General features: G+C 47.2%; 2 protein-coding genes across 5 annotated transcripts; both read left to right on the top strand.

Annotated features, from left to right (window-relative positions):
* Window positions 1-1,139: 1,139 nt before the first annotated feature.
* On the top strand, window positions 1,140-18,532 carry LOC129590701 (uncharacterized). Of its 4 annotated transcripts, none has more exons than XM_055486052.1 (2): window positions 1,140-1,483; window positions 16,414-18,532. In XM_055486052.1, the coding sequence occupies exon 2, from the start codon at window positions 16,430-16,432 to the stop codon at window positions 17,471-17,473; it is 1,044 nt and encodes a 347-aa protein (XP_055342027.1). In that variant the 5' UTR covers window positions 1,140-1,483; window positions 16,414-16,429; the 3' UTR covers window positions 17,474-18,532. The 4 variants fall into 4 exon arrangements, 2 of the variants coding, with proteins under 2 accessions (XP_055342027.1, XP_055342028.1); XM_055486053.1 differs by having other exon boundaries at window positions 1,140-1,494; window positions 16,426-18,532; XR_008690763.1 differs by lacking the exon at window positions 1,140-1,483 and having other exon boundaries at window positions 16,297-17,732; window positions 17,816-18,532.
* Window positions 18,533-21,513: 2,981 nt separating this feature from the next.
* On the top strand, window positions 21,514-22,176 carry LOC129590653 (heterogeneous nuclear ribonucleoproteins A1 homolog). Its single transcript, XM_055485988.1, has one exon. The coding sequence runs from the start codon at window positions 21,514-21,516 to the stop codon at window positions 22,174-22,176; it is 663 nt and encodes a 220-aa protein (XP_055341963.1).
* The last annotated feature ends 1,238 nt before the right edge of the window (window positions 22,177-23,414 follow it).

Raw genomic sequence — 23,414 nt, 5'->3', positions numbered from 1 at the left:
TAAGCGGTACGATGCTAAAGTCCGTTAACATAATATCATAATACGTATTATTTGTCAACAGATATGGCGAATATTAACTGCAAAAAGCCCAATGACGTTAATGTACTCATCAGCGGCGAAGCAGTCGCTACAACGTGCAATGAGGAAGCAGCAGAAGTAATCGGCAGCGACCTGCAATACCGATATTCCAAAGCTGACTATATTGGAAGAGGAACCTTCGGCGTTGTTTATAGAGCCAAAGTAACAAAGCGCGGAAGTTACACGGGAGATACTATTATAGCCGTCAAAGTGATTCACACCGGAACACCATCCGCAGCTAACGAAGAAGAAAGCTGGATGAATGCCTTGACAAGATTGGAAAGACTCACTGAACTATCTCACAAGCATCTTGTGGTTTACCACAAAATCTCCATTATTACGGCTTCCGGTGGAGCAACTTTCGAATTGGCAATGGACTACCATAAGGGTGAAACATTACGTCATAGTTTTTTCATACAGCTGTCCATTATTATTTAACAGTTTACAAACTTCCTACCTAGGTGATCTTGCTTCTTTCCTGAAGGAAGTAAATGTGAGCGCAGGCGTACATGCGTACACCCTCGCTTGGCAGTCTGTTGTGTGTTCATTGCGCGCCCGCCTTACGCGTGGCGAAAGCATGGTGTTCTGCGCGCACCCGCACTGTGTGGCGGCTACGTGCGCATTTTCCTCGCTTGCTGCAGTCAGCAATGCGAAGTTGTCGAAGAGGAAATTCTATCGAATTTAGTGTTGTCATAAAGTTCTAGCAATCACGCCATTTCTCGCTTTCCATAGCGTAGGCGCTGTATAGCATTGCCAGATCTGTTTGGTAGGCAGAATTCTGTTAATTCTGTTCCTACGCGTGAACCTTCACCAGGTCCACGCTCATATGGTAGCAAGAGTCGTGTTTCTCCAGAATAATCTCTGAAGTTTTTCCCGTCCATTTGACGAGGTGTGGAAGAAGTCTCCCGCGAGAAAGGGCTCGCGTACTGATCGGTGGCGAAGGAGCGTTTGGATATCAGCAGATCAGCATCAGTGTGTCTCTACTGAGTAGAGCACGCTGTACTGACCTGACGCGATCAAGGCTACTGAAGTAGCTTTGATTGGAGGGCACAAGCGCCGAGAAAGATCGCCGCAAGAGGCAGAAGCCCGAAGGGGGGCACGAGTGGGCAAGCCACTTTTGGCTGTCGGGTGTGGAGTTTCAGGTGCGTCTCTACTGAGTAGAGCGCACACACATTATACGCGCTCTCCCAAAGGGGTGATCGAGCGCCCCTGTCGTTGCCAACGTTAAGGCGCGACAGAAGACCCGCAGCCAGCAAGCTATTTGGTCGACGCACCGTTGCGTCCCGTTGAGGCGAAACGGAAGGGGTTATCAGCTGGCCCAGGAGAAGTCAGCTTAATCGCTGGAGGATTGGAGGAATCGCGGAAGGACGCGCAGGATCGATTTCTGGATCACGGAGACGATCAGGTCAGATTTTCGTTTATTAATTTAGCTATTGGCTGATTGGTAAAATCCTCAATTCCTATTGGTCGGTGATGAGCTGAGCGAAAAGTAGGCGGTACTTTTGCGCACGGCGCGCTAGCTAAAATTTTCGATTTTCGACGTGACGTCACTCTGCCTTATAATCTGAAAAACAACGTTTCTGATTGGTCAGTTATTCGCACTGTGATTGGCGCAGTAGCGTAGTTAGAAATTAGCCAATTAGAAGCTGAGATTTCGATAGGAGGCGGAGTTTTGCGCACGGCACTTAAGATCGTGACGTAGCCAGCTGAGAAAATTTTCTGAATCGACTGACGAGAAGTTGACCTTTACCAAAAATCCAAAAATTTCTCAGGTTAGACGAGAATGATGACCTTTAAAACGGAAAAGTTCTGAAGGAAAAAGTGACCTTTAACGTGACGGAGTAAGCTATTAAGCTGAAACAGTGGGAAATTAATCTCATTTTACTAAAGGAAGTGACCTTTAGAAGGGACTTAGCACTTTTGAGGCAGAGTGACCTTTAATAAAGTTGAGCTGATACAAAAGAAGGTGACCTTTAGGACAGCGCTTGTTTCTGTTTACGTGTAAAGGGGCTTACGTAGCTAAAACTAACACACGTGTCAGAAACATTATTAGCATCGTCCAAGTTATCCGATCATCAACGGAAGCCAAAGATATGGATCAAGACACAGACGGTAATGAACCGGTCTCATCGAGCAGTCAGAGAGAACGGTCTCAGGGGTTAGAAAACCCTTACGAACGGAAACTAAAGCCGTACACACGGCCCGTGGAACATGAAAGAGCAACTCGAGCTCAAAAGACCTTTGGGAGGAAGGACACCAGAGGCTCAGAGGCCACATATCAAACGGCCCTGAGGGATACTCAGAACGAAAGCTCGAGTGACGGAATGGAAAAGCTCCGAACGACATGTCGGAGATAACACGGTAGACCAAGCAAAGGTCACCGAAGAGAGAACGGCTTCAGATGGACAGAACAAAGATGACAAGAAGGCCGAGACCGGAGGAATGGCACGGTCGGCCGAAAAGGTCAAGGAGGAAAACGCGGATCAAGTTGAGAAGGGAAATGACGAAGTCAGTCAAAAGGTCACCGAAGGTGGTGGCGCCGTCAGCAGCAACGAGCTGATCGACGAAGGAAAGGTCAAACAGGATGACCTTTCGGAAAACTCACTGTTCTTACAAGAACAGCTGGAAGAGAATGGTACCAGTCCCGTGTCAGTGAAAAGTTCTACACTGACGATGAAGACGAAACGACGATACAGACGTCTTTCCATACGGCAATGAAGGAGGCCAACTTAACGAAAGGGATGTTTGAAACGACCCTCCAGGACAAGTTAGAAGAGACCTTTGAAGGAACGGCGTCAGGAAAAGCTGACGACCGGGACCAAAGGTCACCATCACCAAAAACTTCTGTACTGAATGGATTAAAGCAACGTGTCAAGGAACTAGAACAACTCCTCGACGAAAAGGAAGCGCAAGCATTCGCTGCGATAGGACCAACGCAACAAGACCTTTGAGGTGGAAGCTAGATTGAGCGTGATGGAACAAGAAAAGGCCATGCTCGAAGATGAAACGCAACAATGGAAAGTCAGATTTGAAGGTCAGAAAAAGCTGCGGAAGGATCTAAGGAAAATGGTCGAAGATCGAGACGCGGAAGGCATACTCACCGCAGAAAACTACGGTCTGTCCGAGGAAGCAGCTGAAAGGTCACAGGAAATAGCAGAATTGAAAAGGAGCGTGACCTTTTACAGTCAAAGGTCAAGGAGGCCGAGAAAACGTGACGAATCTCTAGCAAATGCGACGAAGTTCACCGGAAAGGTCACCAGCTTGACGGCTGACATCTCGAAACTGAAGGATGACCTTAAATTACGCGAAGACCTTGTCAACACGTTACAAACAGAATTAAAAGAGATGAAAAGGAAACACAACGAAGCGGAAAGCCAGAGAGATCAAGCAGCAAAGGAACTGCTTGAACTGGCTGAAATAACAAAAACTGAATTCAAGCGACTCAATGACGAAATCGACAACCAAAAGAAAGAAGCAAAGAAGTGGTTGAAGGAAGCACAACGGTGTGACGAACGGGTCACTGTGCTAGAAGTCGTGAATAAAGAAGGAAAGACAGAAAATGAAAAACAAAAAGAAGAGATCGCCAAATTGAGGCGATGAATCAGTCGGATTGGCTACTTCCGTAATGGAAAAGGATGATAAAATTACGGAACTAAAAGCCCACAACTGAAAGTAGTTGAGGAAGAGTGCCAAGCGAGAGGAAGGACCCTCGTACTTCGAGCGGATCGTATCACACGGTTGGAAGCAGAAGCTGAGATCCTAAAAGCAGCAAAAATGGATCTCGATAAGACCCTTGATAACAGGGCAAGTACAATCCTCGAGCAAATGAGAAAGGTCACGGAAGTAAACAACGATTATGAGAAGCTGCGGAAAAACGCAAACGAAACCGTAAAGCAACTGCAGCAGTCAATCAAACAAAGAGAGGAAGAAATTAAAACTCTAAAACGGTCGGCAAAACAGAAGGAAGGAGAGGCAAAACAGCCGGAACGGATCGAATCTCCGCCCCTGGATACGGTGAAGTCCACACCGTCGAAGGTAGCTTTCATTTCCAAGCTCCCTTAAAGACGGGGACTGGCCGAGGCGACGGCCATGATAAAGATAAGGTCAAAGCTGAAAAGGTCACCGACGATACTGAGTTGGCGAAGGGGCACTCAGGACCGATCGGTGGGGTCAATCCTCGGCAACAAGAAACAGGACCGAGGGAAACAATTGTCTACAAATCTGACCATCAACCAGATAATCATGAAGATCCACGAGTTCGCCAAAACGAGCAGGAAAGGGTAGCTCGTGAAGAGGAGAGGCGAGAAAGAGAATACCGCGCGGAATACCACGCTGAAGCACAGCGACTCCGTCGCGAAGAACGGGAATTCAGAGGTTACATGAGAGCCATGGCCCGGAAATCCGCGTTGATCGACTACAACGGCAACCGAGAAGCTTTACTTGGTTGGATCCGTCAGGTCAAGGAGACTCAGAAGACGTATGACCTTTCGGATGCAGCAATGATGCTGGAAGTCGCCAACGCAGTCAAAGGGGACGCGAAGGCATGGTTTGACGCGGAAAGAGAAATCGATGACGAAGAAGAGGCGGAAGAGTTAACCGTCGATGAATGGATGACAAAGTTCAAAGAACATTTTGGCGATCGTGACGAAGGGTCAACGCCTTAAGAGAAGCGATGACGAGAAAGTTCGAGGCCGGCAAAGAAACGCTTGACCAGTTCTATCAGGCGATCATGCGCTTCAAATCGAAACGGATCATAACTGAGAAGCAGGCTATCGGATTCCTGATTCAAGGATGTAAGAACGACAGTGACCTTTATAAGGCACTCCGAGCACAGAAATTCCATAACCCAATGGATATCAAGGAATTCTTCCGCACCTGGTCGACTGGCGAAGAAAAGTATAAGGTCACGAGAGGCAACCGAGTCCAAGATGATTGCGTGATCATCCGATCGGGCCAGATCGAAGAAGTCGCGAATGGGCGACAGAACCAGTCGTGCTCGGCGCAGGCGTCAGGATACAATACGGAATTCCCGCCGTTAGGCACTCAAGAGATGACCTTTGGTAACGGTCGAAATGAAGGTCAGGTATCGTACGCGACGATCGCGGCGATCCAAACGGCCGTCCAAGAAGTAACCAAGCCTGCGATCGCGGCGATCCAAGCATCAGCTCAGCAAGCAGCAAGGCCGAAACAGAATCCACAAGGAAACGTGCAGAGAAATGCCCTGAATGGAGGGCTCGGTGGTCAAGGAATGGCTCAGGCGAATCCGGGCTTTGCTGGCCAGGGATTCAACGGTGGCGGAGGAAATCAAGGAAACTTCCGACCGAACCGTGGACAAGGAAATCAAGGACCACGATACGGGTCGCGAGTAGAGCGCCTGTTCACCATGATCGACGGATGGGTGGCCAATAACGCGCTGACATGCCAGAACTGCATGTACGGCAACCACTACACACAAGCGTGTTCGTTCGCGGGAACACCGTGGAATCAGAACCCCAACCGGGTCGTGTATGAAGGATGGTTGATGCTGCGTAACAATCATGGCGGATGGCGCAACGCAATGGCAAACGGATACGTGCCACAATCACGCCAAGGCGGACGGTATGCCGGTCAAGGGTGCCAGGGGAATTTCGCCGGTCAAGGTGGCCAGGCCAACTACAACAATCAAGGAGGCCAGGGCAATTTTGGCGGCCAAGGGAATTTCGCTGGTCAAGGTGGCCAGTGGAACAACGGAGGTCAAGGCGGCCAGGATAACTTCGGAGGCCAAGGCAACTTCGCCGGTCAAGGTGGCCAAGGCGGAGGAAACGGCGGATATGGCCCGGTTAGAGGCGGCTTCCGAGGTAGAGGCAGAGGCCGCGGCGGCAATCGCGGAAATTACGGCGGTGGCCAATGGAATGGTGGTGGTCAAGGTGGCCAATGGAACGGTGCTGGTCAAGGAGGCCAGTGGAATAATGGTGGTCAAGGTGGCCAGAATTTTGCCGGTCAAGGTGGCCAGGGCAATTTCGCCGGTCAAGGTGGCCAGGGCGACTTCGGCGGGCAGCAAGGCGGCTTCGTCGGTGGGAACCAGAACGGTTTCGGTCAGCAAGGCGGAGGTTTTAACTTCGCCCCGGCGAATGGTGCCGGTCAGGCGCAAGGTGCGCCGGTTCAGGAATGGCCCAGGAAACGTTCAAGGTCAGTAGGCGCCGGTGAGCCTACTGATCGTCCGGAACCGAAACCACCGGATATAGAGGAGCAAGGTGCTCCGTTGCAGGCAAGGACCGCAGCGAGAAAGGGATGCTGCGAAAGTAACGCAAAGACCCGGAAAAGAAATCCGAGGATTCGAGAAAGTAACTCGAAATCGAGCGAAGGGGCTCGTAAAGGTCAAGAGAAGGGTGTAAAAAGATTGCCGCAAGGACGGAAGAATTTGACCGAAAGGTCACCGCAGAAAGTAACTGCGGGAAGTCAAGAAAGTAACTTGACTCAACCGGGGCCGACCGAAAGGTCACCGCAGAAAGTAACTGCGGGGAACAGGGCTGATGGAAGGGCATCAACTCTGCATCCGGGACAGCAGAAAGTAACTGCAAATCAAGAAAGTCACGAAAGTAACGTGACGCTGCAAGGACAGCAGACCCAAAGGTCACCGCAGAAAGTAACTGCGAGCAAAGGTCACGAAAGTAACGTGACGCTGCAAGGACAGCAGACCCAAAGGTCACCGCGGAAAGCAACCGCGAGGAAGAGTGAAGCTACTCTGCGAAAGACGCAAGCGGAAATCTCAAGCGAAGAGGATGATGAAACACATCACGCGAGATTCCGAAAGTTCGTCGAAAATACGTTTGAAGTTGACGGAATGACCGTAACCGTGCAACGAACGCACGAAGGCGGTCCGGATAGACCGAAATTCCTTGAGCAGATGGCAAAAGTATTTCAAGCAAGAGCTGCCGAGGAAGATCACGGAAGGGCCGTGACTGCGCAAGGAGCGCAAGAGACCGAAAGGTCACCTCAAGCGAGAGTTGAAGAAGTGAAAGGTCACGAGAGATTGCCAGTGCAGCAGACTCAAGAGTCACTGAAAGAGAAAGGTCACGGTGAAGTCGCCGATGAACCGAAAGGTCAAGAAAGTAACTTGACTCTGCGAATGGCGCAGCAAACAGTGAAACAGAGCGAAGGAGCACAGCAAGTCTCAGATGACTCTCTCGATGAAGCTAACACTCTACAACAGAAGATGGAGTGGCAAAAAGTCGCTTACAGACCGAATGGACGACATGGTATGTGGAAACCAGTTCCTCCGCCACAAAGGTCACCGCAAGACGTGAGAATTCCCAGAGAAGCTTACTGGGAAGAAAGAGAGAAACAAGATTGGCGGATGAGAAAGCATCTCGAGGAAATGGTAAAAGCTTCACAACCGAAAGTTCAAGAGTACTGGAAAGAGAAGAACCAATGTGACGAAAATAACCGTCAGTTTCGAGAGCGGATTGAGAAGGGTGAATTACCGCCTCAGTATGGTGAGAAAGTGCCTTTACAAAGGTCACTAAATGGTGGATTTTTCATGTCAAGACCGGAAAGGTCACCGGACTTAGCGCAAACTCCGCAGAAGGAGAAGTCGTATGACATGACAGAAGCAATCCGGAATGACAACGAAAGGTCACCGCCAAGAACTGACGGATTGTCATCTCAAATCGATCCAACTCGCACGAATAACGAAATTGCGAAGAAAATTACCGATTGGATGAAAGAAAACGACCATAAGATGGTTGTGTACGAAAGGTCACCAGAGAAGAAGAGTGAAGATGACGAGATGACCTTTGCGGATGAAATTACGCAAGAGATAATGGCAAAGTTGCAAGAAAAGCCGTCTAAAGACGTGCGCAATGAAAAGTCACAATACGAAGTTATTGCGCAAGTGATAAAAGGTCACGAGAACGCACAAGAGAAGGGTTTAATGTGCGAAGTGGCAAAGGTCACGGGCAAAGAAATCGCCGCGAAAGAGCAGACGAACGCCTTACCGAAATCAAAGCGGATAGAAAAGTTCTCAGACGTGCGACCCGACGTACCGAAACGGATAGATCGTTGGAGCTCAAAAGGTCTGATAGAAAGCAAGCATGCTGCACCAATCCCAGTCAAGTGTCGAATAAGAGTCTTGAAACTCGAAGATGGAAACTTACCGAAACGGATCGAAGCTTACACACATGAAGTCAAAATTGGAAATAAAAAGGTCATGGCAATGCTTGACACTGGCGCAGAGACGTCTTTGATTTGTCAACAGTTCTGTGAAAGGAATGGCCTCCAGACTGTAAGACTACCACCGAAAAAGAAGGTGATGATCAAAGGGATCAGTGGAACGTCAGGCTTTGAAGTAACGCACTACTGCGTAGCACCAGTGACCTTAAGAAGGAAAACCAGTCAACACTCATTCTACGTCAGACCAGCGTCAGACGACGTCCAAGTCCTACTGGGATTCGACTTCCTCGCAAAGAAATTCGTCCTGATAGACGGACACGACGAGGAAGAAAGAGAAACTGAAGCTGAAGACGACGAGCCAAAATCATCCGCAAAAGTTAATGCAGGAAAGGTCACCGAACTTCAACCAAGAAATAATTCGGGGCAAACGGCTATCCCAGTACCAGAGGCACAGGGATCGAAGGAAAATAAGCAAAATGAGAATGGTGAAAATCTAATCCCAGTACCAGAGGCACAGGGATTAGAAAATGCTGGAAAAAGCAAAAGGTCACCGAAGTCTAAAGGAAATCAAAGGTCACCAACGATGAAACAAATCAAGATAATGCAAGCAGAAGCACTGATTGCAAAGAAACAGTCGCTAGTGCCAGGAATGGAGTGGTCAAGGCTACTCCCAGTACCAGAGGCACTGGGCACGAGAATGGTTGGGCCCAGGACAGAGCCAGGACTGATGAACAGCGACGAAAGAGCACTATTCTCGGAAATACGAGATCAAGCCATAAAGCAACTGGATGCAAGGAAAACGGAGCATGGTGCTCAGCACACTTTCGAACCACGTGATAAAGCAAGAGGGCGGATGAAAGGTCGAGACACGCGCCTGCGCAAAGAGGTAGCAGAGAGTAGTCGTCGTCTTACTTCCGAACCACGCTCTGCAGATGAAGAAATCGAAGTCATCGAAATATCATCAGATAACAGCGTAATCGAAATCGAAAAAGATGACGAATGGACAGATACCGATTCCGGAGAAACGGATAAGCGAGTTATCGTCCGTCCCGAACCGAGACAACGGATGCCGGAAGGGAACAATCGCGTCATTTCCCGCAAACCGAGAGAATGGACTGCGGAAGAGAGAGCAACCTCTTGCCATCACGATTGGCACGACAGCGATGACCTTTCGATAGCGCGACCTCAAGAAAGATGTGCAAAATGCATGCAAGAAATGACACAAGATGACCTTTCGGAATGGCCGAAATGCAATGCAGCAATTGCACGTCATAAAAGACAAGAAGAAAAAGAGGTCAAGTCGATTATGAGAACACTTCCCATGCCGGAATTGTCAAAAGCAACTTACCTTTGGCAATGTTATCGAGAATGGTTATCGGTAGTCAAGAACTACATCATCTCCAGAGGGAAGTGGCTCCATCATTGGCAGCAAGAAGCGGATAACTTCATTCCCGAAAAGGCGGATAAAAGCGACCCGTGGTATACAAACCCGATCACAAAGCTCGACAGAGAAAGGCGACGAGCAATGGAAGAGAACGAAATATGGGAGCAAGCGAGAGTTGAGTTATTTTGGGAATTCAGAGTTAATTATCTATGGAAAGGTCAAGGACGAGCGATCATTTTCCCAATTGGACTCGGCACAGTAGTGTACGAATTATTTGACCTTTACCAGGCCTGCCTCAAAAGGGAACTTAAGAGAATGGAACAAACAATGGGGCAAAATCCTCGAAGAAGTACCGATATATACAGGAGAAATCCCTGAATTAAAGGTCACGCGAAAAAGACGCGAACTTGGATTATTTGGTTACCCAAGAAAGAAGAAGGTGACCTTTGCACCAGATCCAGATGGAGTGGAGTATCCCGAAAGAGGCGGAGATACTTGGTGCATGTATGAGACGGTACCGAAAAATGACTGGACTACAGAAGAGCTGATGGCAAATTGCGTCTTTATCGGCGATAAGAGACCGAAAGGTCACGGCACAAGCGCCGAAGAAGAAAAGAGCAAAGATAACGGCACAAGCGCCGGAGAAACTAAAGAAAAAGAACAAGAGGTCAGCACAAGCGCTGCTCAAGAAAACGGCACAGGTACCGAAGAAGAGGAACCGACGCACACGGCGTATGAGTTGGCTCAGATGATCAAGGAACTGAACCAGGCGTTTCGGGATAAGGAAAACGGAATCCCGGTAACAGAGGCAAAAAAAGCTCAAATGTCGCCGCAAGAAAAGAAAGCAGCGTCGTTAGTGGCTTCACTACAAAGGTCACTCGGTAACGGTGAGGAAGGGCCACCAACCGAGAAGAACGAAAGGTCACTAAACGCGATGCTGGAAGAGGAGCCAGAAAGGTCAGTTCCGAAAGTTGACGAAAGGTCACCCGAAACCGGCGAGGAAGGACCGCCAGTTGAAAAGCAAAAGGTCACAGAATACCGCTCAAGCAGATGATAGCTCGGAAGACGATGAAAGGGATAGGTCACGAGCAAGGATTCGCGCAACACGAACAAATCCAAGGATAGCTGCACGAAACGGACGGAAGTCCAAGGAAACGGACAAACCTCTGCCCGAAAAACGAAAAGCTAAAAAACTTAGCGCTCCCAAGGATGAAAGCGATGACCTTACAACAGAAAGTGAAGATGAAGGCGTCGACGAGCGACCAATTGAGAAAAAGAGCAAAGGTCAAGAGCTTGAAGCTAACAATAGCAGCGAATCCGACTCGGAATTTTCGAGCACGAGCGATAACTCTACCACTTCTGAAGATTCCGGAGTGAGTGACCTTTCGGATCAAGAAGATCTGCTTGACCTCGACGAAGACGATGAAAAGAACGAACAACAAGAGAAAGAGATCATTGTTCGAAGAATTAAAGTGCAGAAAGCAAGAATCCCAGAAGGAGCGATCAAGGTTTACAGCGACCAACGAGTTAAGCTGAGACCAAACCTCGGCACACGCGTAAAGGTCAAGATGGGCGCTCATGTGCCCACGGAATCAGAAGCTGATGTATACAGCAACTCCTCAAAAGGATAATGAAGTCCAACCGAGAACGGGAGTCACGGACCATAACGGCACTCGATTTGAAATTATTATCGAAAACCGAAGCAAAAGCCGAAAGACCGTAAGGAAGGGCCAATTTCTCGGTTACGTAGAACATTACGAACACCTCGAGAATGTAAAGGTCAACTCGGCTACCGTCGTGAAAAACATACTTGAAGATCCCGAAGTGGATGCAAAGACGAAAGAAGAACTGAACGACATAATTGAAAGATTAAAGTTAGGACCAGACCTAACTGAGGAACAAAAGAATGACGTGCGAAACGCATTTTGGGAGTTTTGGAAAGTTCTCCCCACGTCAAAGAAACCGTATGGCGATGTCAAAGGGGTAACGCACACTATTGACACAGCCGATGCCAAACCGGTTAAATGCAATCCAGCAAGAACAAGTTGGAAAGGTCGTGAATTCATCACAAAGCACATCGAAGAGATGCTACAGCAAGATGTCATTGAACCATCCGATGCGGAATGGAGTTTTCCGGTCGTACTCGCCGCAAAGAAGAATGGCGACGGAACTATGGGAACAAGATTCTGCGTCAATTACATTTTGCTGAACAAGCTGACGAAAAAGAACAACTATCCACTGCCGAACCCAGACGAACTGCTTGACGCATGCGCGGGAAACAAGTACTACGGCAAGATGGACTTACAAAGTGGCTTCTGGCAGATCCCAATGGATCCAGCCTCGAAAGATAAGACAACTTTCGTCACGCAGGACGGAATGTTCCGTTTCAAAAGAATGCCTTTTGGAGTCTGCAATGGACCTGCGACCTTTCAACTTTGTATGGATAAAGTCTTGTCGAACGCAAAGAGAATGGGATGCGTTTTCGGCTATATCGACGATGTAATCTTCGCAGGGAAGACCTGGGAGATCTTCATGCAGAACTTAAGGAACGTCCTTCAAAGTTTGGTTGACGCAGGCTTCACAATTAAGCCGACGAAATGCGAATTTGGCATGCGCGAAATGGGATTCTTGGGGCATATCCTAAGCGAGAATGGTATCAAAATGGATCCCGAAAAGGTCATGGCAGTTAATGGCCAAAAGAAACCGACAACTGAACGGCAGTTGAGGTCATTCCTCGGATTAGCGAACTATTACCGAAAGTTCATCCTTGGATACGCGCAAAAGACGGCGCATCTCTACGAATTGCTAAGACATGACAAGAACATCAAAAGAGATTGGTCAGCAATCCATGACCAAGAATTCAATGACCTTAAAGAAGCGCTATGCAAGGATCCAGTATTAAAGAAGTTCGATCCGACAAAGCCGACAGTGATCGAGTGCGACGCATCAAAGGAAGGGCTAGGTGCGATCTTGTCCCAAGATGGACATCCCATTGCATACGCAAGCCGCGTTTTGCATGGAGCGGAAAAGAATTACGGAGTAACAGAATGGGAATGTCTGGCGGTAGTCTTCGCCGTCAGAAAGTTCAAGTCGTACATCGACTACTCCGAATTCACAGTGAGAACGGATCACAAAGCTTTGACGAATCTTTTAAGATCGGAGTCGAACAAGTCATGCATGAATCCCCGACTGACAAGATGGGCATTGGCACTACAAGGTCACCGATTTAAGATTGAATACAAGCCGGGCAAATATTGCGACAACGCAGATGCCCTTTCAAGAGCGCCAATTGAAGGTCCCACTTGCAACGAAGAAGAGTACGACGAAATCCCAAACTTCGAAGATTACAAGAACGAACTCAACAGAGAAGAACCTCCGATTGAAGTTTGGCAACTTTTCGTGCAACTAGCTGAAGAAAGGGAAGAAAGGCTGAAGGCCGACATGAGAAGGGTTGTGTCGGAAGAAAAAGAAAGCGGAGACATGCGCTCGAGCATAAATGAAGCAGAGCGTAGTCGTCGTCTTACTTTCGAACCCCGCTCTGCTACCAAGATAAAGGTCAACAGAGTGAGAAAAGAAGCTTCCGAACGAAAAGATGGAAAGGTCACGAAAGATGGTCAGAAAATGGTAGACCAGAATGACCTTTGTGAAGCAGAAATCCTCTCGGAATACATCCCAGAAGAGTGTCCCATCAGACTGCTGAGATTCCCAAAGAAAATCGAGAAAGGTCACAAGCCTCTTCCGAGATGCAAGGTCATCAAAGATTGGAATGAACTCAGCACTGCAGTAGTCCGCATCGTCAACCTACAAGGAGACGAAGAAGAAGAAGATGATACGAATTTGCAGTTGCGGAATAAGCAGCTAAAAGATCCGCACTTGGCAATGATCATCGATGAATTGGAGCACCTGCAAGACGCAGACAAAAGGTCAAAGTTTGAGACGCATTACCAGTTATGGAACGGCATACTGTATCGCGTCAAAGACCAGAAAGGAAGACTGGAAAGGACATATGTAGTACCGCTGCAAATGAGAAGGGCTATCATCCATGCACTGCATGATGAAAAAGCAGCAGGTCACCTCGGCTTTGAAAAGACGCTGACAGCGATCCGGCTCAGATATTACTGGGACCGTATGAGTACGGATGTCAAGAATTACATCCTCGCATGCCAAGGATGCCAGTTTATAAAGACGCCGAGAAAGTGTCCGCCTGGAAAGCTCCAAGAGATCAAAGTCGGACATCCATTCTTCAGAGTCTATGCGGATCTAAAAGGACCTCTACTCCCAACAAAGAAAAGAGGATACAAATACATCGCGGTCTTCATCGACCAGCTGACGAAGTACGTTATAGCGGAGCCGATGAAAACAGCCACCGCAAAGGAATTCGCAAAGATCTTCGTGAAGCACGTAATTCTGGTGCACGGAGCGCCACATATTCTCCATACGGATCGCGGAAGGCATTTCACCGCAGAAGTACTGAAAAAGGTCACCAACGTGTTCAAAATCAAACACACGTTTGGAACAGCATACCATCCTGAAGGTCAAGGACAGGTGGAAAGGCAGATGCAGACCATCAGTGATGGATTGTCGCAGTACCTAAAGGCGGGAAATGAAAGGAAGTTCAACAAGTATCTTCCTTACGTCATATCGGCAATGAACCGTGCAGTACATGCAACGACGGGGTACTCAGCGTACTACATGCTTCACGGGAGAGAAATGACCATGCCAGAAGACGTAGTGACGAAGACGAACGTTCCTGACGACTACGGTGCACCAGACGAATGGGTCGAAACCATGAAAAGGAACTTGACCTTTTCAGAAGAAGTGGCGAAGTGCAACATCAAAGATGCTTACGAAAAGCACGCGGAAATCTACAACAAGAAGAAGTCAGAGCCGCAATTCAAAGTCGGAGACCGAGTCTTAATCAGATTGCCGAAAGATACAAAGCAAGGAAAGAAGGAAAATCAATCCGACTTTAAGAATAAATATGACAAAGTGTGGAAGATTCTCAGTTTTCCGAGACCGAACGAAGTCGAAGTCATCGAGCAAGATGCGGTGAAGGAACCGGATTTACGAGTCGTTTCGGTGGATCGTCTGAAACCGTGGCATCCACCGTTACCGGTTCAGAAAGGTCAAGCTGAAAGGGCAGCGTCGGAAATAACTGAGAAAGGTCATGAAATCGCGGAGCGCGATCCTCAAGCTCAAGCAGAGCGTAGTCGTCAGCATACTTCCGAACCACGCTCTGTACCAGAATTGGCAGAAGAGCCAAAAGAGGCAGAAGAGCCAAAAGAGGCGGAAGAGCCAGTTAAGAAAAAGAGAGGACGACAGAAGAAAGAGGTTAAAGACTTTGAGACGCCAGTCACGATGAAGCTTAGTCAAGAAGCGGGGAACTTGACCACGATTGAGCAAAATGAAAGGTCACACCGAAACGGGGATAAAGAAAGCGCAGAGCATGAATCTAAATTGGCACCTACTTTCGAACCACGCTCCGCTACTAATGTCAGGGATGACCTTTCAAGAGCGAAAATGGATGAGCCTGCTCGCAGAGTAGCAGAGCGTAAATTTCAAGATACTTTCGAACCATGTTCTGCCACCAACGGCAAGAATGACCTTTCAAGAGCGGAACAGATAAAAGCCGTCAAAGAACAAGCCGACCAACTTGGCCAACGGATCGCAAATGAAATTGAGAAGCGAAAGGTCAAGAAAACGAAGAAAACTCCGAAGCCAACTCCAGAACAGATTCTGAGAGGAGAAGTCCAAGACGAAGATGAAGCCGACAGAGCATTACCTGATCGGATAACTAAAGGACGAAAACAAATAAACCCGAAAGTCAGGCTTATTGGAGTTTATGATATAATGATCGGAACATGGGACGGCATAAAGGTCATCAGAAATAAACCCGCTAATCGAAGACATTTCCGATCACGCCGTTGAATGAAAATCGCTCATGAACGATTGGCGCAAAACAAAAAAGAACGGACGGATCAAAGAGCGAGTGAAACACCTAAAGGTCATCAGACATTAGCGGAAAGTTTTGCCGGGGCGGAAGGTCACCCGAGCTCGAGAACAATGAAAGAGAAGAAGAATGAAATTGACTTCGTTTACAGTTGCTCATGAGAGAACGGTACTGAGCAGTCAAGGAGAGAAGGTTCAAGAAGCGATTGAGGCTAAAAGGTCACTAGACTTTAGCCGAAAATGTTGGAAGAAAAAGGTCATCAGACTTCATCCAAAAAGTTTGCAGCTAAAGGTCACCAGACTTAAGCTGAAACGTTGGAAGATAAAGGTCATCAGACTTTATCCGGCAAGCTGGGATCTAAAGGGCAGCAGAAATTGCAGCCGGGGGGGAAGGTCACCCGAGCTCAAGCGATGAGAAGGAGAAGAAGCGCCCAGTTAAAGAACTCAGCGGAGAACTTAGCACACATCGAAGGAAGGACTGAAAGGTCATGGCGCTGATGAAGCAGAGAAAGGTCACCGTACATTAGCAAGAAGCAAAGTGTGGGAGGAAGGTCTACCACACAAAATGAAGAATCAGAACCAGAAACGAGTGAGATGAGCAGACCGTAGTTCTCAAATTATTTTCGAACCACACTCTACAAGAAGAGTAGCGAATGAGCTAAGATGGGAAAAGGTCATCCACATACAGTTGAGAATGGTTCAGCTAAAGAAGGATGACAAAGGTCATCATCAAAGAGCAGCGAAAAGTTTCAGCTCAGCACTGAATAGCCTTTTTATCATAGGCTTAAAGATAGACGTTGGAAAATGAAAACAATGAAAGGTCACGGGACTTACAAATTTTGAGATTGTAGGTGAAAACTGAGAAAAATGGCTGAACGGAGCCAAACTGATCAGAAGACAGAGAAGGGACGGAGACCGTCGATCGTAAAGGTCACCGGCGACCCGTTGACAAATTACAACAAGGATTGCCCGGATTGCAAGCGCAACAACATTCTTTCAGGTGAACGATTCCCTTGTTGGGAATGCGTGGTCGCCGTGCCGATGCCAAATCAACTCCTGGTAATTCCGCAGGAAGCAAAAAGAGGCAACCTAGATGTATTTCGACACCTGGTCAGAAGAAAAACGTGGCTGAAACTATCGCCCGAAGATAGAGTGATTTTGGAGGATAAATACCGAATGTGGGTAGGACGCAGACCTGGATGGGACGTCACCCTTGAACCTCCTAAAACTGCGGAAGCGAATGCGTTTAGAAAGCAAATATTGCAAGAAAAGCGTGAAGCAGAAAGAAAGCGTTTGAAAGAAAGAAAGAAAGCTGCGGCAGAGAAGGGTTTAGCCAATGCAGATAAAGGTCATGCGGGACTTGCAGCACCCGTTTCGGACGCGATATTTAAGAAACAAGACGTACAGGAGGCGATTATACGCGAATCACTCATCCAGCAATTGGACATCATCCTTAAGGACCCACTCTCACTAACAAAAGAGGAACATACAATATTCCTGCAAGAAAAGGTCAACCTGACGGAAAAAGGCCGATGGTCGCAAGTCATCAAAATTTTGATCGAGGACAAAATTGAGAACATGCGCAAATTCCTCATGCAGCAAAACGAAATGACGGAGACCGAAAGAAATTTCAAGAGAGGCGAGTTCAAACGACCGAAATCACCGCCGAGAGAAACGTATCAGTCGGGCTTGGCAAGGTCAGCCGACAGGAATGAAAGGTCACATGTGTACGAAAGGTCGTCCGATCATCCTCGACAAAGGTTATGGAAACATGAAAGGTCATGCGTTTATGAAAGGTCATCCGATCATTCTCGAAAAAGGTCACGAGAATTGGAACGGTCACGCGTCTGCGAAAGGTCATCCCATCATCCTCGAGAAAGGTCACGGGACTTAAAAAGTATGGACGGTTGATGCATGAAAAGCATTTGATCCGTATTCATCGCAGACGTGACCGAAATCGTCACAGTGCTACTAGCAGCCGGAGCGAAGGAGACGAGCTGCAAGAGAGGGAAAGGGAACCTCGAGATCGAACGTCTGACCGTAATGGAAAAGAAAGACGACGTTTCGATCGGAACCGCGACAATGGTTCAAATGATCAGTGATGACCTTTAGGGCATCGCTGATGTGCTAGTTACGGTCATCAGTCGGCAGCACGAGAATGGTGATAAAGGTACAGTATCAGGGCGAAGGAGACATAACTTGTTGAACTGTCATATCGTTTGTGTTTCTATTGGTTTCAGAGTTTTGTTGCAGAGGATCAAGGCGATCCGAAATATGGGGAGTTACGGAGGTCATCCGGCCCTCGAAGCAGGAAGAGTAACGGCGCTAACCGGCCTTCCCCATTACATTTAAAACGTCACTTTTAGAGTGTAGTTGCGGCCTACTGAGTCGGCACACTCTTGCGGAATGACAGAAGCCACAAGGGTGAAAAAGAGAAAGAGTTCAAGAAAATAGGAGTAAAACTTTCAGATGTTGAGGTTACGGCGATAACCGGCCTCAGAAGAAAGAGGAGTTACGGCGTTAACCGGCCCTCAAACCTGGTAAGGAAAAGAAGTGCGCGTCAATTTGCACTACACGGAAAAGAAAAGGATGTGCGACCGAAGAAAATGAAAAAGAATGATGACCTTTACAAGGGAGGCAAGCAGAATTGCTTGAAAGCTGAAAATTGGCTAAGTTCCCCCATGAGCTTTAATATGGAACTCATGATGAAGAAATGTATGACCTTTTGGGATCGCCACGGCCCAAATGAGTCGCATATCAAAGAGAAAGGGATGACCTTTGAGAACTTCACTGCTCAACGAGTCATCAATCCAAGTTAAAAAGAATGACCTTACCAGGGAGGAAGCATTAAGCTTGTCTTTCAAGACGTCCCTCCACGTCCAAGAGGAAGAATCTCATTTTGCAGAAGTCGTACTTGATACGCATTTATTTCAAAGATGAAGAAGCAGTATTCAGAAGTCGTACTTGATACGCACCTATTCCTTAAAGCGGATCTCATTTGTGATGATAAAGATTGCTCAAAAGAGCGGAATGGACCAAAGCGGATTACGGTTGACAGGACCCAGTGACCTTTAGGAGTCGGAGGATCCTAGTCGTTTTGATAATGAATTCTGTTGATATTTTTACTGTTTTACTTTTGTTTCGAGATCTCTTTATTCACACATGTAATTGGAATTTGTGATGTTAAAGGAGATTAAATCTCGATGTTTTATTAAACACACAGACGAGCCGTCAAGGATCCCAAGGAATTGGATGTGGATTTGCTTCGACGGAGCTCAGCCTCCCTCCCAGAGGCATGTGAGCGCAGGCGTACATGCGTACACCCTCGCTTGGCAGTCTGTTGTGTGTTCATTGCGCGCCCGCCTTACGCGTGGCGAAAGCATGGTGTTCTGCGCACCCGCACTGTGTCGAAGCGAATTTAGTGTTGTCATAAAGTTCTAGCAATCACGCCATTTTCCACGTAGGCTTGCTGCAGTCAGCAATGCGAAGTTGTCCATGAGGGAATTCTTACGAATTTAGTCTTGTCTCTAAAGTTCTCGCAATCGCGTCGTTTCTCGCTTTCCATAGCGTAGGCGCTTTATAGCATTGCCAGATCTGTTTGGCAGACAGAATTCCGTTAATTCTGTGCTGCGCGTGAACCTTCATTGGGTCCACGCTTTCACTAGCTTCGAAAATTAAAAACTCATCCATTTGATAGGCTGTATTGTTGAAACTTTACCAACAGATGCATAAAAATGCGGGTAGTCTAACTGCGACAACGATTTTGAAAAAAATGGTTTATTGAAGGTATGAAACGAAAAACGATTTGTAGACAATTTTTTAAATTTAAAACGCTTAAAACATTTTATATTCCAAAAAGCCCTCGCAAGGTGCTGGAGAACTGAGTTCATGATTTTTTTGGACCGATCACCAAAAATGTCAGTGTTGCCTGCTTAGACTAGATAATTTTTAAGCTGAATTATCAAAAGTTGAATTTTAAAGTTTGCTGTTGTACTTGCGCTATAGGTTATGGGGATTGAATTTTTTATGATTTTGACTGAGAAACACTGTAGACTGCTAAATGTAAAGTTCTGAGCCAATATTGCCGTACTTCTGCATTTGTAAGTGAGTAAAACCAAAATAGGGGTAACCTCCAATAATACCCTTTCAATCTAATAATTTTTCCACGCTGATTAGCATGATCTAACTAGCAAAACAGGCTAAAGCTAATTATAAACAAAATATTCAATTACATCTCAGTTTTTACCGTTTCCCGTTTCTAACTTAGCAATAGTCAACAGCCGCCGAAATGAACGACAATAATGCTTCGCTTAACACACCAAATTCTTTTCCGCTACCGTAAAAACTTTTGTGTGTCGTACTCCTCTTCAATAGTTTTTACCTAAACGATTAAAATTTTAATATTTAATTTATTAATTGTATAAAATAAGAAACCACAAGAAGCATAACTTAACGACACATAACACGTACATCAAAAATACCAGCTATACCAACAAAATCATAAATTTAAAATAACAACAAAATTCTATTATTTAAAACATAACCATATCAAAAATACTAAAAATAATAAATTACTAAAAATAAAAAAATTAATAAAATAACAATACTAAAAATAAGTAATAAAATAACAAGATCAAAACAAAAAAAAAGCTTTTTCTAAAGCCATTATGCACTTCCGTTAATCGCCCAAACTTCCACTGTCTGTCACCAATTTACCAATTTCTATTCTCCCACCAACCAGTAATATCATACTGCTACAATTACTATAAATTACTATTAAACCCTCCATTGCTAATAACAAATCCAACTAACAAAATTACTAACTTCCAACACCATCCAATCTCCAACTTCGCAAAACAACCAACTAACCAACTAATTTCCAACAGTACTTAGACTCCTTTATATACTCAAACCACACTATACTCGACAAAACAACCAATACAAAAGAAATCTCAACCCACTGCCTTCTCAATCTCCCAGTCTAAAACCATTTCGTCAGCGAACTTCAAAAGTGGCCTCATTTATATTGAAATACCCATGTCAAAGATTGTCCTCTCCAGTGGACATATAGGCAGACTACAGCTTCTACAAAAAATACTATCCTTACAAATTCTGTACAACAGAGCCCATATGTCCTCGGGTGCTATGCACCCGCTGTCGCATGGCGACCGCCTGGCGGAAAATTTAACTTTAACACAATTTAACTTGACCTCGCAGCGCTTGCCCTGTACGCCACAGCATTGGCACATATGGTGGGTTTGATAGGCGAATTGCACAGCAGTTTGGCGAGCGAGACGAAGGGGCCATCGCCTTACGGAAAGCAATGACCAGGAAATTCGAAGCCGGCGAAGAGACGCTTGATCAATTCTATCAAGCGATCATGCGGTTTAAATCGAAGAAAACCATTACATAATAGCAGACAATCGGATTCCTGATCCAAAGATGCAAAGGAGATAGCGACCTTTACAAGGCAATTCGAGCACGAACGTTCCATAATCCGGCGGATATCAAGGAATTCTTCCGCACCTGGTCGGCTGGTGAAGACAAGTACAAGGTGACGAAAGGGAACCGAACCCAAGATGAATGCGTCGTCGTCAGATCTGGCCAGCTCGAAAAAGTCGCGAATGGGCGACAGAATCAACCGTGCTCGCAACAGACGCCAAGATATAACCTCGAATTTCCGCCCTTAGGCAACCAAGAGGTGACCTTTAGTAACGAACGGAACGAAGGTCAAGTGTCGTACGCGACGATCGCGGCGATACAAGAAATGAATAGGCCAGCAATCGCAGCATGCAGGCGGCAGCTCAGCAGGTAGCCAGCAAGTCGGTCAAGGAATGGCTCATGTGAACATGGGCTTTGCTGGCCCAGGATTTAACGGAAGCTTTAGAGGCAATCGCGGACAAGCAAATCAAGGAACAAGATACGCATCGCGAATGAAGCGACTGTTCACAATGATTGATGGATGGGTGGCAAATAACTCGCTGACATGCCAGAACTGCATGTACGGCAATCACCATACACAAGCGTGTTCGTTCGCTGGTATGCCGTGGAATCAGAACCCGAATCGGGTCGTGTTCGAAGAATGGAATCAGCTGCGCAACCAAGGTGGTTGGCGCCATGCTATGGCTAATGCATACGTCCCACAGGCACGACAAGGGGGACAGCATGCCGGTCAAGGTGGCCAGGCTAATTACAACAATCAAGGAGGCCAGGGCAATTTCGGTTGCCACGGAAACTTCGGCGGTGGTGAAGGTGGCCAAGAGAACTTCGCCGGAGGTCAAGGGAACTTCGCCGGTCAAGGTGTCCAGAGCGGAGAAAATGGCGGATATGGCCCGGCTCGAAGAGGCTTCAGAGGAAGAAGCAGAGGCCGTGGCGGCAATCGCGGAAATTACGGAGGTCAAGGCGGCCAGTGGAGCAATGGTTGTCAAGGTGGCCAGAATTATGCCAGTCAAGCCAGGGCAATTTCGCCGGTCGAGGTGGCCAGGGCGATTACGGCGGTCAGCAGGGCGGCTTTGCCGGTAGAGACCAGTATGGTTTCGGGCAGCAAGGAGGCGGATTTACCTTCGCCCCGGCGAACGGTGCCGGTCAGGCGCAAGGTGCACCACTGCAGGTAATGGCTCAGGGAAAAGTGCAAGGTCAGTAGGCGCCGGTGCTCCTACTGATCGTCCGGAACCGAAACCACTGGATATATAGGAGCAAGGTGCTTCGCCGCAGGCAAGGACCGCGGCGCGAAAAGAATGATGCGAAAATAGCGCAAAGACCCGGAAATGAAATCCGAGGATTCGTGAAAGTAACTCGAGCGAAGGGGCTCAAAAAGGCGATGGCAAGGCCATCAAGAGATTACCGCAAGGACGGAAGAATTTGACCCAAAGGTCACCGCTGAAAGTAACTGCGGGAAGTCAAGAAAGTAACTTGACTCAGCCGGGGCTGACCCAAAGGTCACCGCAGAAAGTAACTGCGGGAAACAGAGTTAATGAAAGGGCATCAACTCTGCATCCGGGACAGCAGAAAATAACTGCAAGTCAAAGATGTCACGAAAGTAACGAGACGAAAGTGTCTTGATCTCAGCCAACAACGGCGATGGCACAGTGGCTGTGCTATGCGGATCACACTTGCTAGCCAGCGGTTCGATTCCGCTCCGTCGCCATTTTTCAGAATTTTCTCAACAGGAAATTCTTTTGGACTTCATCTGGCCGCCCTCCCTTCACTGAGATACCCACGGACAGCCGTATTTATGGCAGCCTCTGACTACATCATTCCAAATTCCGAAAGTACGTCAAAGAGACGCAGCATGCAAAGTGTGCTGCTAAGAAAGGTCGCGGAAGGGCTGGGACAGCGCAAAGAGCGAAGGAGATTGAAAGGTCACCTCAAGAAAAAACTGAAGAAGTGAAAAGTCACGAGAGACAGCCAGTGCAACAGACTCAAAAGTTACTGAATTGGAAAGGTCACAGTGAAGTCGCCGATGAACCGAAAGGTCAAAAAAGTAACTTGACTCTGCGAATGGCGCAGCAAACAGTGAAACAGACTGATGGGGCGCAGTAGGTCTCCGACGACTCTCTCGACGAAGCAAACAATCTACAGCAAAAAATGGAGCGGCAAAAAAATGCTTACAGACCGCATGGACGGCACGGTATTTGGAAACCAGTTCCTCCGCCACAAGGGTCACCGCAAGATGCGAGGATTTCCAGAGAAGCCTACTGGGAAGAAAGGGAGAGACAAGACTGGCGGGTGAGAAAGCATCTCGAAGAACTCGTGAAAGCTACACAACCTCAAGTACAAGAGTACTGGAAAAAGAAAAAACCAATGTGACGAAAATAACCGTCAGTTCCAGGAAAGAATTAGGAAGGGTGAA

The sequence above is a fragment of the Paramacrobiotus metropolitanus genome, unplaced genomic scaffold (assembly GCF_019649055.1).
Source record: "Paramacrobiotus metropolitanus isolate TYO unplaced genomic scaffold, Prichtersi_v1.0 Parri_scaffold0000041, whole genome shotgun sequence".
NCBI lineage: Eukaryota > Metazoa > Tardigrada > Eutardigrada > Parachela > Macrobiotidae > Paramacrobiotus > Paramacrobiotus metropolitanus.
The sequence above is the reverse complement of the archived record's forward strand: the minus strand, read 5'-3'. Positions and strand labels throughout refer to the sequence as shown.